The 15,018-nt window shown below is 37.4% G+C and overlaps 1 protein-coding gene across 1 annotated transcript in view; it reads right to left on the bottom strand.

Annotated features, from left to right (window-relative positions):
• Window positions 1–599: 599 nt before the first annotated feature.
• LOC135111514 (organic cation transporter protein-like) overlaps window positions 600–15,018 on the bottom strand; it is an 87,384-nt gene continuing 72,965 nt past the window's right edge. The window contains exon 11 of the mRNA XM_064024881.1: window positions 600–3,933. Coding sequence (XP_063880951.1) covers window positions 3,909–3,933 — 25 coding nt within the window. The 3' untranslated portion in view covers window positions 600–3,908. The remainder of the gene's footprint in view (window positions 3,934–15,018) is intronic.

The following is a 15,018-nucleotide window of genomic DNA, read 5'->3' on the forward strand; positions in this document are numbered from 1 at the left end:
TTATCTGAGGAGCCTAGCCTACTGTCTTGTGTTGTTCCTATAACTTTATTGTATTTCTTCATGTATTATTATTATTTTTATTATTATTATTATTATTTTTATTATTATTATTATTATCATTATTATTATTATTGTTATTATTACTATCATTATTATTATTATTATTATTATTATTATTATTATTATTATTATTATTATTATTATTATTATTATTATTATTATTATTATTTTACTTACGCCCTTTTCGAGAGCCTATAGAAATTTCTGTACGATGATGTAAACTAAACTAACGATAATATTAATACTTACAACTTTGAATTAAATGTGATTAAGAAAATTACAGGTCCATACGGTAATAAATACCTCTTTATGAAGATAATATAATTTTGAGGAATATATTTCTGCTACAAATTTACTAGGGAACAATTTATCGTAGTATTATACATGTTAACATCAGATCATTTCAGACACACACAAAAAAAAAAAAAAAATAAATAAAAAAAAAAAAATAAATAAATAAATAAATAAAAATAAAATAAAAATAAATAAAATAAAAAATAAGAATAAAAATAAAATGAATAAAAAATAAAATAAAATCCTTTCTTAGCAGTTTATGTAAACTATCTGATGTAATTGTTATTGCAGAAGCATGGCTACAAGAACACACTAAACATCTTTATTCTATGGAAGCTTATACTCATTTCACTAAGAACTGATAGAAAACATGGAGTGATTACTATTTATATTGTATATATTTATATTTATATTGTATAATTATATTGTAATAAATGCAGATGTTCTAAACCAGATCTCTTTTATTAATAGACACATTGAAATTACTTCATTTAAACTAAAAATAGGACACATGGATGATATAATTTCAGTTATCTGCAGGCTCAACAGTAAACATATAGCTGTTAATGAATTAATATGTATTACCAACGAGTTACTATCTAATGAAACTTTTAGACATACAAAAGCGATTCTACTCATCGATTTCAACATAAATTTACTTCAACATGTCACTGATCTTCGTACGAGCTTATTCCCCATTATTTTTATTTATTCTTTTATTTATTTATTTATTTTTGTACGAGGGACACCGGCCAAGGACAACATAATTACAAGAAAAAAAAAAAAAAAAAAGGCCCCTTGAGATGCTGCTCCCCGAACAGAGTCAAAAGAGGTCGTCAAAAGTGTCTCGGAACCTCCCTCTTGAAAGAGTTTAAGTCATAGGAAGGAGGAAAGCAGAAGTCAGGGAGTTTCAGAGTTTATCAGAGAAAAGGATAAATGACTGGTTAACTCTTGCATTAGAGAAATGGACAGAATAGAGGTGAGAGAAAGAAGAAAGACCTGTGCAGTGAGGCTGCGGGAGGAGGGTAGGCATGCAGTCAGCAAGATCAGAAGAGCAGTTAGAATGAAAATAGCGGTAGAAGATAACAAGAAATGCAACATTGCGGCGATGAGAGGGAGGCTGAAGACTTCCTAACTTCATCGAAGCTGTTTTAGCTAGAGATGAGATGTGAAGTTTCCAGTTTAAATTATAACTATATTAAAGAGCGAGGATGTTCAGTGTAGAAGAGGGGGGGCAGTTGAGTGTCACTGAAGAAGAGGGGATGGTTATCTGGAAGCTTGTGTCAAATTGATAGATGGAGGAATTGAGTTTTTGAGACATTGCACTATACTAAGTTTGCTCTCCCCATTCAAAAATTTTTAGAGAGTTCAGAGGTCAGGTGTTCTGTGGCTTCTCTGAGTGAACTGTTTACTCTCTGAAGGATTGGATGTCTATGAGAAGACGTGGAAAAGTGCAGGTTAGTATCACCAGCATAGGAGTGGATAGGACAAAAAGTTTGGTTTAGATCATTGATGAATAATAGGAAGAAGTGGGTGGAAGGATATACCCATTAGGAACACCACTGTTTATAGATTTAAGAGAACAGTGCCTGTCTACCACAACAGCAACAGAACGGTCAGAAATAAACTTGAGACAAGGATAGAAACCGTAGGAGGGAAGTTTGTAAACCAAATCTTTGTACTAGACTCTGTCATAAGCTTTTGATATGTCTAAGGCAACAGCAAAAGTTTCACCAAATTTCTTTAAAGAGGATGACGAAGAATCAGTAAAGAAAGCCAGATCACCAGTAGAGCAGCCTCGATGGAAGCCATACTGGCGATCAGATGGAAGGTTGTGAAATAATAGATGTTTAAGAATCTTCCTGTTGAGGATAGATTAATAAAATTTAGAAAGGCAGGAAATTAAAGCAATAGGACGATAATTTGAGGGACTAGAACGGTTACCCTTTTTAAGAACAGGCTGAATGTAGGGAAACTTCCAGCAAGAAGGAAAGGTAAATGTTAATAGATAGTTGGAAGAGTCTGACAAGGCAAGCACGGAGGCACAGTTTCGTAGAACAATAGGAGGGATCCCATCAGGTCCATAAGCCTTCCGAGGATTAATGCCAGCAAGGGTATGGAAAACATCATTGCGAAGGATCTTAATGGGTAGCATGAAGTAGTTAGAGGGTGGAATGCGAGGAACGAGCTCTGATTCATCCAAGGTAGATATTTTAGCAAAGGTTTGAGAGAAGAGTTCAGCTTTAGAAACAGATGAGATGGCAGTGGTGTCATCAGGGAGTGAAAGATGAACAAGCAAACTTACTGGAGATGTTTTTGGGTAGGTGCAAAAAAAAAAAAAAAAAAAAAAAAAAAACACGAGGGGAGTTAGAGCTAGAAAAATTTTTACACTTTCTGGTAATGAAGAAGTTTTGGCAAGTTGGAAAACAGACTTGGCATGACTGAGGGCAGAAATTTAAAGTGCATGAGATTCTGGTGATGGGAGAGTCAAATATCTTTTCTGGGCCACCTCTCTGTCATTTATAACACGAGAACAGGCTGCGTAAAACCAAGGTTTGGAGCTTTAGGTCGAGAGAAAGAATGAGGAATGTACGCCTCGATGCCAGACACCTGTTATTTGCTCAGCACAAAGAGTCGGTTCTCTGACACGGAAGCAGCAGTCATTCCAAGGAAAATCAGAATAATACCTCCTTAGCTCCCTCCAACCAGCAGAGGCAAAAAAACAGAGGCACATCTACTTTGGAGGATCTTCTAAAAGGCAAACTATAGTTATGTAAATATGAGATGTATTGAATTATATATACATATACCTCCACATTGTGTATATGTAACTGCTAGTTATTAGTAAATATTCAAATGCTCCAATATAATTACATATTTCCCCTACTTTTGCGTCCTCGCTGCACAAGATTTTCTGCTTTTCATCACCATTATTCTTTCCACCTTCCTAAAGCATCAGTAAATCTGTATTTGCACTCTTTCATCCCCTTCACTGCCAAACTCCGGAACGCCTTACGTGCTTCTCCCTCAATACATTTCTCTAGTTTTAGTTAACCCTTTTGGTTCTTCTTATTTGTGGATTGACATTAGAGTGTACCTTTTTCATATAAATTTTGTTGCCCTTGGCCCTTGCCCTTTCTAGATAAAAATAAATAAATAAATAAAATAAATAAATAAAAATAAATAAATAAATAAAAAAAATAAGATAAAGCTATACCAACACATCCTGAATGACCTAAATACGGCAATTCATTACTGTATCATTTCCTTGGAAATTATTTTATTTTAACGTGCCGTTTTTAGAGTGTGGTTTCTTTGACATATTCTCTTTTAAAATTGTTTAAATGTACTGTATGATGCATGGAATTCTCTTATTCCAGAATTTTATCTTGTCAATTCCATAATGTTCTATTTATTTTCAGGTCTAAACTCTGGAACCAAGGACAGTATATGTCACGCCTAGCACAAGAAAAGACACTAAAAGAGGAGGAGGAAGTATATGTTGTTGGATCGACGATGGTGGGCGTAGCAAAACGATCGTTGATTGACGCAGTTCAAACAGGCGCTGAACGTAGCTTTCTGCAAGAAAAATGTCAAAAAAAGTCTTACCAACTGTCTTCATTCGTTCTATGTAGTTACAAATTCACAATCAAATTTCTTCTAACGTTTCCTGAACAGATAACAAGAGTGACTCTGAGCTATATACTCTAGCTGAATAAATGAGTAAATATGAATTTACTACTTTAACGTAGGGTGAATGTGCAAGAAATGAGTAGCCATGCATTACTCAGTTTCTTTATCAAATTCCCTAGAATAAGATTATACACATGCACACACACACACACAATATATATTGCTTTACAAATTAAATTACACGAGAATCAGAGGAGTCACACACAGGCTATTTCAGAAGACAAAATGTGTACTGTAATAAAAAATATTCGGGAATTAAATAAATAAGTAAAGGTGTACCACAAGGATCTATTTTAGGGTCTATACTTTTTCTAATATACATAAATGATATAATTAATGCTAGTTCCAAAATTGAATTTATTATTTATGCTGATGACACTACCTTATTAACGAAAGATGTAAATATTGATACACTGCATGAAACTGTAGGTAGTGAGTTAAGTAATATCGATCATTGGATTAAATGAAATAACTTGAAACTTAACGTTAACGTAACAAATGACATATTCTTTCAAAATAGATCTATAAAGCATTTTTTTTTTTTTTTCCTACTGTGTTGTTAAATGGTGAAAAATTAGCCCAAGTCCATACTACCAAGTTTGCAGGTGTTAAAGATGATGAAAATTTAAATTGGAAAATGCATGGCAATGACGTTTGCTTAAAGCTTTAAAAAATAACTGGTATCATAATTTAAGTGAGGAAGCTAAGATGAGGATATACTATAGTCTTTTTTATCCACATATTACATATTGTGTTTCGTTATGGGTGAGTACTTGGCTTTCATTCCTAAATAAATTAACCATTTCACAAAATAAGTTCTTCCGATGTATTTTCCATAAAAAGAATTTTTATACAACAGATGAACTATACCAATCTAGAAAAATACTTAAAGTGTCTTTAATACATAAATATTTCACTTTTATTTATTTATTTATTTTTTAAATGATTGGTCCTAATTCAATGTTCAAACTTAGAAAGCATTCCTGTAATACTAGGAGTAATAATGTAAATTTATTCAGTAAACTTGTGTTCAGAACTAAACTATTTAAAAATAGTGCTATAAATTTTGGTCAAGAATTTTTCAATAGGCTACCTCAGGATATAAAAGTCCTGCTTAGAGGAAGTAATTTAATGAAATTTAAAAAGGAAATAAAAAGTTACATGTTACATGTACAAACCTAGATACACCATAATTATTTCATGAATTTGGTAGGATAATGTTTTCATTGTTATTGTCATGATGGTTGAGCTGTTGTATTCTGACTTACATTTTATGTTTTGTCGAGTTTACCCATTTACTTTGAGATATTGTACTCATTACTATTATACTACATTACATTGCATTAGCAAGTTTTTTTTTTTTTATGCTTGTTCACCTTGCCACAATTTGTTATTTAATCTAATTCTTAAAATCTGTCTGTCTTAGGAGTTACGACTCCACAGACTGTGCCAAGCTATATGTTTGTTATGTCTTCACATATTTGTAAATGTAAATAACGGCAATAAATTTACTTTACTATACTTTACACACACACACACACAGACACATATGATTATATATATATATATATATATATATATATATATATATATATATATATATATATATATATATATATATATATATATATATATATATATATATATATATATATATATATATATATATATGAGGGACACAGACAGAGTTCAAAGAGTTTGACTAGGTAAGGTGCAAGCGCGGAGGCGCAGTTTCGGAGAACAACGGGAGGGACCCCATCTGGTTCATAAGCCTTCCAAGGGTTTAGGAGAGCGAGGGCATGGAAATCATCATTGAGAAAAATTTTAATAGTTGGCATGAAATAGTCATAGGTTTATTTTAATTGAAAAGTAAATTTGTGGTCAATAATGCTGAAGATTTATTGCTTCAAATGACAGAAGGTACACTTTTTTAAGTTTTCATGAAAGACTCTTAGATTTTAAACAGAATATTTATTCGTAGTTTGGGAGATAAAGAATCAAGGTATATCACAAATGTATTTATTTTATTCATCGAATTTTCATGTAGAGGTAACTACTATGCCAACTGTCACAGGTTTCCCTCCTCGATGAAGTCTTTGCAGTTACTGGCGCGAGTGGGTTGTTGTTGTTGTTGTTTGAGATTGTCACCTTGTAACGGTGACGCGGACCTTTACACGGAGATGGCCCACAAGGCGCGAGTGGGGATGCGCCAATCAGCATTCGTAATAAACACACGGTCATGGCAACACTAAATTTCTGCTATACGTCGCTAGCCAAGATATTTTTCATACGTTTGACTAAAACCGTTTTATGCTCATCATTGGTAATATCGAGTTCGTTATAAATACGATGGTCAGTACAAATAACGTTCATATTGAATATCGAAGCTAAAGGGAAAAAAAAAAAAAAATCCTGAGTAATCGTAAGAGTATTCGCCGCAGAGAGTGGTATTCGTGTCAGTGGATTCGAGTACCAGCGTCGGTAATCGGATCCGTGGGATTCGGGTCCAGTACTCGGACCCCGCCCAGCACTACTAGCCGCACCTTAAAGATTGCTCGGCGGGAGTCTTGTAAGAGTTACGTTTCTTCCATCACAGTACGCACTCCACTCACCGAATTCTTCAACAGAGCCCGGAAAATACTCTGCACCTTCTCCTCCTTTCTTATCCCAAGATGGTGGGACGGTGACAGACCACAGGACAGTTGCTGACCTGTTTATTAAGCACTTTGCAAGTGTCTTCAGAAAGGATCTAACTACACGTATGGCACTTCATCGTCGACATCTGCTGGCGTCAAGTTTGCCTCCCCTGGTGGAGTCTTACAGTGTTCCATTTTCTTTGAGCTACGGATAGCTTTGTCCCAGTGCCATGATTCATCCCGAGGTCCCGATGGCATCCCATATTCCTTTTTGCGCCACATGTCCGCTGAAGGTTTTTATCTTTTTACTTGAGCTTTATAACTTAATTTGGAATACCGGTGATTTTTCATCTTCTTGGGGTGTTGCTGCAATTATCCCCATTCCAAAGCCTGGAAAAGATCATCACCTAAGGACTAATTATCGCCTCATCTCTTTGACTTTATGCGTTTGTAAGTTGTTGGAAAAGATGGTGAATGTCAGGCTTACGTGGTACTTGGAGAGAGAGGCAATTACTGGTCTCCTGTTAGGTATGGTTTCCGAAAAGTGCTATGTACGACTGATGCTTTGTTTTTTCTTGAATCTTTCATTTGTGAGTCATTTGAGTCTTTTTTTTTGATTTAGAGAAAGCTTACGACACACCCTGGATTCATGGCATTTTACTTAGTCTGTTCGAGCTTGGTCTCCGTGGCACAACAGTTTTCATCGTCTTTTTTTTTTTTTTTTTTTTTTTTTTTTTTTATGGGTGCAGGTTGGTGGCGATCTATCAGGAGTTCGTCCACTTGAAGATGGTGTGCTGCAAGGAAGTACACTTTAGAGTCACACTACACTAAACTAATGACACACAGTGTCATTAGTGTACTCGTACTTCCGGAAGGTGATCGTGGTAGCTTGTATGTCGATGACCTGTCTATCTCCTTTTCTGCGGAGCGGGTGACATTGATTGAGAGGTAGCTACAGGTGAGAATAAATAGGATTTCCCAGTGGGCTACAACTAGGGGATTTCGTTCGTTTCTTGGCTTCAAAGACTGTGGCCATGCATTTTTGCCGCCTCTGACAGAAGAATCTCTTGTATGGAGGAAACTCGTTTCCTGCGACTTATATTTGACAGTTGCCTGACTTGGGTACACCACCTTCGTTATATTAAGGCAGCATGTATGAAGGCATTGTCAATCCTTAGAGTCTTGGCTCATGTTTGGTTTTCTTAGAGCGCAGACAGACACACTCTTCTCTTCTTGCACGAAACTCTTATTCTTACTAAATTTTGAATACGGTTGTGAAACTTATTCGTCTGCTACTGATGCTCGGCTTCGTGTGTTAGATTTGGTGCACCATGCTGGTATTCGCCTGGCAACTGGTGCATTATGCTCATCCCCAATTCCTAGCTTACTGGTGGATGCCGGTGTTTTTCCATTCTGTCACTAGTAATGAGGTGTTGGTATCGAATCCACTGCCTTCCTGAGTCATGAGTTTCTCATGATGCACGTTCTCCCATATATGATGCCTAGTTTTCCTAAGCCCTTTTGATATCGGGTGAGGTCTGCCATGACCGAGTTTGATAAACCCTTCATCTCCATTTGCCCTCATCGCCTTCCTTGGATCGGGTACTGGCAGTTTTCGCGAGTATCGATCTGCCCTCCTGTTATTAATAATAAAAACCTATTGTTACAGTACGTGTCTCGAGATTTACTTATGGAACACTCTTCAACACTGGCTCCGTCCCAGTCTATACAGATGGTTCTAAGTCTGATCCAGGAGTGGGATATTGTGTTATATTCCCTTGCTTCTGTCGAGGCTGCAGCCTTCAGAGAGTTGCTTCTGTTTTTACAGCATTGTTATCTGCCATTATTCTTGCCATAGTAATAATTTTTCAAGCTTTATTGTTTTTAGTGACTCACGTAGTGCGTTGTCTGCCCTGGAGCATTTTGCTTTCTCTCTCCCCTACCATATTTTTATCTGTTTTAAAGTGGATCCACCTGTTTCAGTGCAGAGGATATCACATAATATTTTTACTGGATATCCGCACATGTGGAAGTTCATGGTAACGAGAAGGCCCGATAGACTGGCTAAAGAGGCAGCAAATTGGTTTGCTCCTTCCACTCCCATTGCCTTTCATGAGTTATACTACAATATAAGGGTGGCAGTTCTTGCCAGTTGGCAGGCCAGGTGGGAAGATGTGGTTGCCACTACTGAGATGGGTGAGATAACTTCTGTAACTTTCCGTCCATGAAGGTATGTCCATGTACAGAAGCTCTGCTCAGAGAATGCACAAACCCGTCATGGTTACCTCATGTCCTAGGAAACAACACCATTTTGTGATGACTGCTTAGTTGCTTTTATAAAGGGGGTTGTACGATTCGGACCTGCAATTTTTTTTTTCTTCTTTTATAATATTCTGGATTTTTCCCCTTCTTTTGATGTATGTAACGTTTTGATAATTTTTTTCTCCCCTTATGTAATGAAGTCTTCCGTCATGAAATTTTACTCTTTCGCCCGCTGCGAGACATGTATGATAAGTAATTTTCCTTTTTTCCCATTTTTTCTGACATACCCGTTTTTCTTTAGTTTCCTATGAAAATCTACGGTTCTCTAGCTGCGTACAAGATTAGAGAGAGCAAAATTTTAGGTCAAACTATTTTTCTCAGATTTATACAAAAAAAAAAAAAAAAAAAAAAAACATACAGTTTTGTTATTCGCAAATCCAGCAAATAATCAATATATCTGTTTTTACTTATATATATATATATATATATATATATATATATATATATATATATATATATATATATATATATATATATATATATATATATATATATATATATATATATATATATATATATATATATATATATATATATATATATATATATCTATCTATCTATCTATCTATCTATCTATCTATCTATCTATCTATCTATCTATCTATCTATCTATCTATCTATCTATCTATCTATCTATCTATCTATCTATCTATCTATCTATCTATCTATCTATCTATCTATCTATCTATCTATCTATCTATCTATCTATCTATCTATCTATCTATCTATCTATCTATCTATATATATATATATATATATATATATATATATATATATATATATATATATATATATATATATATATATATATATATATATATATATATATATATATATATATATATATATATATATATATATATATCCCTCTCCCCCGGTAATGAAGCGTGAAATCATGAATCGCTTTACGCCTATGTACAAAACCAGTCGTAGTAACTAAATGAAACTACGTGTGCCTTATCAACATGTTCTGATGTATACTCGTATATTACATGAATTTCAAGTCCCTAGCTGCAATAGGTGAATTATAGTAACCTCTCAAACTTTATGATGCGATATCTCAAAATGGTGGATTTTCCCATATAAAAATGATCTTCTCCGTTGTTATTCCTGTTAAACATATATGAGCTAGTGCAGCTTATGAAACTATGAGAGGCGAACAAAGTCTGCTATCAAAATTTTTGTTTATAGTTGATTTTGATTTTTGACATTTGAAAGTCAAAATTTTTTTTACTTTTCATTGAAAAAAAGATCATACAAGAAAAACGATAGCAGACATTGTTCTTCTATCCTTCCTGATTAAAATACTTTTTAAATGAAAGAAAGTGGTCAATAAATAAGGGAGGAGACATGAGTTGAACATAGGCAATTTACAGTGCGACACTTTCTAGTGGAGTGTCCCAGTCTGGTGGAGGTGTGGGAATGTTATCTTTTCTGCTGTCACGATGAAGATGTGACTTTCCAGATGTCGTTGATGCTTGGAGAGAGAGGGCTCTCTCCCCCGGAGATGAGGTTCTTATATTTGTGGAGAAGGCTGATCTCTTAAAGAAATTATAGATTACCTTTTAACTGTTCTTGCATATATTTTATAAGTAATATAGTATTGGTCAGAACTTTATCTTTTGCACTAGGAGACCATGGAAGCAAGTGAGGAAGACATGTAACGAGCAAAGTGGAGTAGGCCCTGCCCAGTCTACCTATACTCGTCACATTCGACCCAGTGCTTCCCACAGTCCTTCAAACATACGCCTCGCGCCCCTGTGGAGTTGGATACGCACTTCTCCAAGATTACAGGGGAGGAGGTCCCCGACTTATACAGTGTGGCTCCCATCTCCTCACTGAGTCTCGCTATGCAACAATTGAGCTGGAAATGCTGGAAGTCGTGTGGGCACTATCAAAGTGCAAATTCTACTTAGTTGCCCTAGAGCACTTTCACATTATCACAGATCATAGGTCTCTTGTTCCTATCCTCAACTCCTATTTGGTCGATGCAATAGAAAATATTATCAATACAGTCCATGCATGCGAGCAGTGCCAGATGATGCAACCGAGCCAACACCAAGTACCCTTGTGGTGTGAGAAAAATCCCATCAGACCATTTGAGTCCATATCTGCCAATTTCTTCGGTGAAGATGGGAGGTACTTACTTCTCGTTGCTCATCGACTCTCTGATTGGCCTTTCACTTTCGTCAGATCTTCCGTGAACTGGGCGTCCCAGCACAAGTACAGACAGATGGTAGACCACAATTTATCAGCCAGTTTATGGACTTTTAGAGCGTTGGGGAGTTCGTCATCTAGTGTCTACCTCTCACTATCCACAATCAAATGGACATGCCGAAGCCGCAGTCAAGAAAGGCAAGGACCTCATTCTCAAAGTGGCCCACGCAGGCAACATCAACTGTGAGGCGTTTGACTGATGACCCCTGGAGTTACACAATACTTCCAACCATTCAAGAGGCTCCCGTGCCCAGGTACTCTTCGACCACCCTCTCCACTTCTGTGTTCCTGCCCATGCGAAGGTTTTCACGAAGGAGTGGCAAGAAAGAGTAGAAAGCTGTGATCGTCGCGCTGTTGCACATGCCCAGGACACCAAGGCCTGATATGATGACCGTGCCCGCCGTTTTCAAACGTTGGAGATTGGTGCCCTTGTCCGCATCCATGATCCACGCATCCACGAACAAGGTGGGTACAATGCTGGGCATCGGCCAATCCCGGGACTATCAGGTCAGGTTAACCAAGTGGTCGCCTCTGGTGGAGGAACCGCCGTTTCCTTCGGGTCATCCCACCCCCTACAGGCAGCTCCCTGATCCAAGACGAATCCCCTACTCAACATGAAGACCTTCATCAACTCAATGCACCTCGACGTTTGAAGCGGGTCAAGGAGTCCGCTCAAGACCACAATCGTGAGCGTAAAGGGGTGATGGGATAAGTACGTTAGGTGTAGCAACAGCGTTGTAACACCTCTTACGGGAGACCTCAGTATCTGTCTTCAAGCTTCCGGTCGAAGTACACCGAGAGATTTCTGTGTTCCTGTATTCTCAGTTATATTCAGTAAACGGACCTTACGTTTATACTTCGTGTTTCTCTTTACCTATAACTACCCAAGAGAACCAAAACCCATACTTCTTTTGTGTGGTCATGTAGGCCCTCTCTATCTATGGATTCAGGGAGGGAGTGAAAGGAGTTAAGGTTCATGGCAGTTAACATAAGAACATAAGAAATAAGGGAAGCTGCAAGAAGCGACCAGGCTTACACGTGGCAGTCCCTGTATGAAACACACCTACCTATTTCCATCTGCTATCCCCATCCATAAACTTGTCTAATCTTCTCTTAAAGCTCTCTAGTGTCCTAGCACTAACTACATGATTACTGAGTCCGTTCCACTCATCTACCACTCTATTTGAGAACCAATTTTTTCCTATCTCCTTCCTAAACCTAAATTTTTCAAGCTTGAACCCGTTATTTCTTGTTCTACCCTGGTTGCTGATCCTAAGAATTTTGCTTACATCTCCCTTGTTATAACCCTTATACCACTTAAAGACTTCTATCAGGTCCCCTCTTAACCTACGTCTCTCTAGAGAATGTAAATTTAACCGCTTCAACCTCGCTTCGTAAGGAATACTCCTCATCCCCTGAATCCTTTTAGTCATTCTCCTCTGTACTGATTCTAATAGATCTATATCTTTCCTGTAATGTGGGGACCAGAACTGCACAGCGTAGTCTAGATGAGGTCTGACCAGCGCCAAGTATAACTTTAATATTACTTCCGGCCTTCTACTTTTAACACTCCTAAAAATGAATCCTAGTACCCTATTTGCCTTGTTTCTGGCTTCTATGCATTGTTTCCCTAGACGGAGTTCAGAGCTAACTATAACTCCTAAATCTTTCTCGTACCCTGTACCTACCAGAGTTTGGGTGTTTAATGTGTACCTATTGTGTGGGTTTCCTCTACCTACGCTAAGCACTTTGCATTTATTGATATTAAATTGCATTTGCCATCTATCCGTCCATTCATTCATTCTATCTAAGTCTGTCTGCAAGGCGATGGCATCCGCTTCTGACCTGATTAATCTACCTATCTTTGTGTCATCCGCAAATTTACTAACATCGCTACTAATTCCACTATCCAAGTCATTGATATATATTAGAAATAATAATGGCCCTAATACTGATCCCTGTGGCACCCCACTAATGACATGACCCCACTCGGATTTCGAGCCGTTTATTAGCACTCTCTGTCGCCTGTTACCAAGCCATGACCCTATCCAACCTAACACCTTCCCATCTATCCCGTGCGCCCTAACCTTTCTCAGGAGCCTTTGATGGGGCACCTTGTCGAATGCTTTACTAAAGTCCAGATATAAGATATCATAACTATCACCATTATCTACTGCCTCGTACACCTTACTGTAAAAACTTAACAAGTTTGTCAGGCAAGACTTCCCCTTCGTGAAGCCATGCTGTGACTGATTTATCAAGTTATGTTTGTCTAAATGTTCCCTAATGTTCCTGGCTATTATTGACTCTAACATTTTACCTACAACTGAAGTTAAGCTGACAGGTCTATAATTAGACGCTAAAGTTTTATCCCCTTTCTTAAAGATGGGTACTACATTAGCCTGCCTCCACATGTCTGGTACCTCACCCGACTCCAGTGATTTCCTAAAGACAGAAACTAACGGCTCACTAATAATCTTTTTACATTTCTTCAGTACTCTGGGATATATTTCATCAGGTCCTGGTGACTTGAACTTTTTTAGCCTATCTATCTCCTGCTCCACTATCTCCCTAGTTATGGAAATATCCGTCAGCTTCTCATTCTCATCTGCTCTAAACACCTGTTCACTATCTGGCATATCCTGCATGTTTTCCTGAGTGAAGACAGTTAAAAAAATAATCATTCAGAAGTTTACTAATCTCCTCCCCAGAACTAACCAGCTCCCCATCTGCTGCCTTTAATGGACCTACAGTATCCTTATTTTTCGTCCTGTATACCTGATAAAATCCCTTGGGGTCCGTCTTCGCCTGGCTGGCTACCTTTAATTCATAATTGTCCTTAGCTTTCCTCGTTAACTTCCTGACTGTTCTAACTAATTCATTATACTGTGTCCTTAAAACTTCCTCACCTGCCTTTAATCTCTTATATATACTTCTCTTACGCCCTATATAATGCTTTAACCTAGCAGTCATCCATTTAGGGTCATTTTTTTGTGATCTTATTGTTTTATACGGGATATTTGCTAATTGACCTGTATGAACTTTATCTACGAAATATTTATACAATTCATCTACATTTACTTCACCTAAACCCCTCATCTCGTTCCCTACCATCCTCTCCCCTCCCTCATCAACTCGCCTCGACCTTACCTCTCTCATTTCAGCATGACCTGACATTCCAACATACTCACACCTATCTCCCCCCTTCCTCTTTCCTCCTCCCTTCTGGAGCCTCACCTCACCTCCCTCATCCTGCCTTATCTCTCTGAACTCCGTCCCTGACCTGACCTCACCCTGCATCCTTTGCCAGTCCACTCCTTGGAGGTACCTTTTTAATTCTTCAAAATCTGCTCTCCTAAAGTCAGGTATTTTACTAGTGTTTTTATTTCTAACAGTTTCTTCCCATTCTAGATTGTACCTAATTTCCCTATGGTCACTGTTACCTAGCTGTCCTCCAACCTCTACCTGCGTGACTGCTTCCTCCCTGTTAGTAAGAATTAAATCTAGAATATTATTCCCCCTTGTGGGTTCTACGACTACCTGTTTTAAAAAATTATCCTGAATTACCTTAAGGAATTCCTCTGCTTCCTTGTTACCCACAATCAGACTCCAGTCGATATTCCTAAAATTAAAATCTCCTACCACACATACCTGACTGTACCTGCCTGCTCTATTTAATTCCTGCCACAGTGAGGTGTTAATTTCCTCTGTACTGGTCGGTGGTCTGTAAACTACCCCTAGTACTACTGACTGCGATCCTTCCTTAATATCTACCCATATCGACTCTGCTTTGTTA

Source organism: Scylla paramamosain, chromosome 22 (assembly GCF_035594125.1).
Source record: "Scylla paramamosain isolate STU-SP2022 chromosome 22, ASM3559412v1, whole genome shotgun sequence".
Classification (NCBI taxonomy): Eukaryota; Metazoa; Arthropoda; class Malacostraca; order Decapoda; family Portunidae; genus Scylla; species Scylla paramamosain.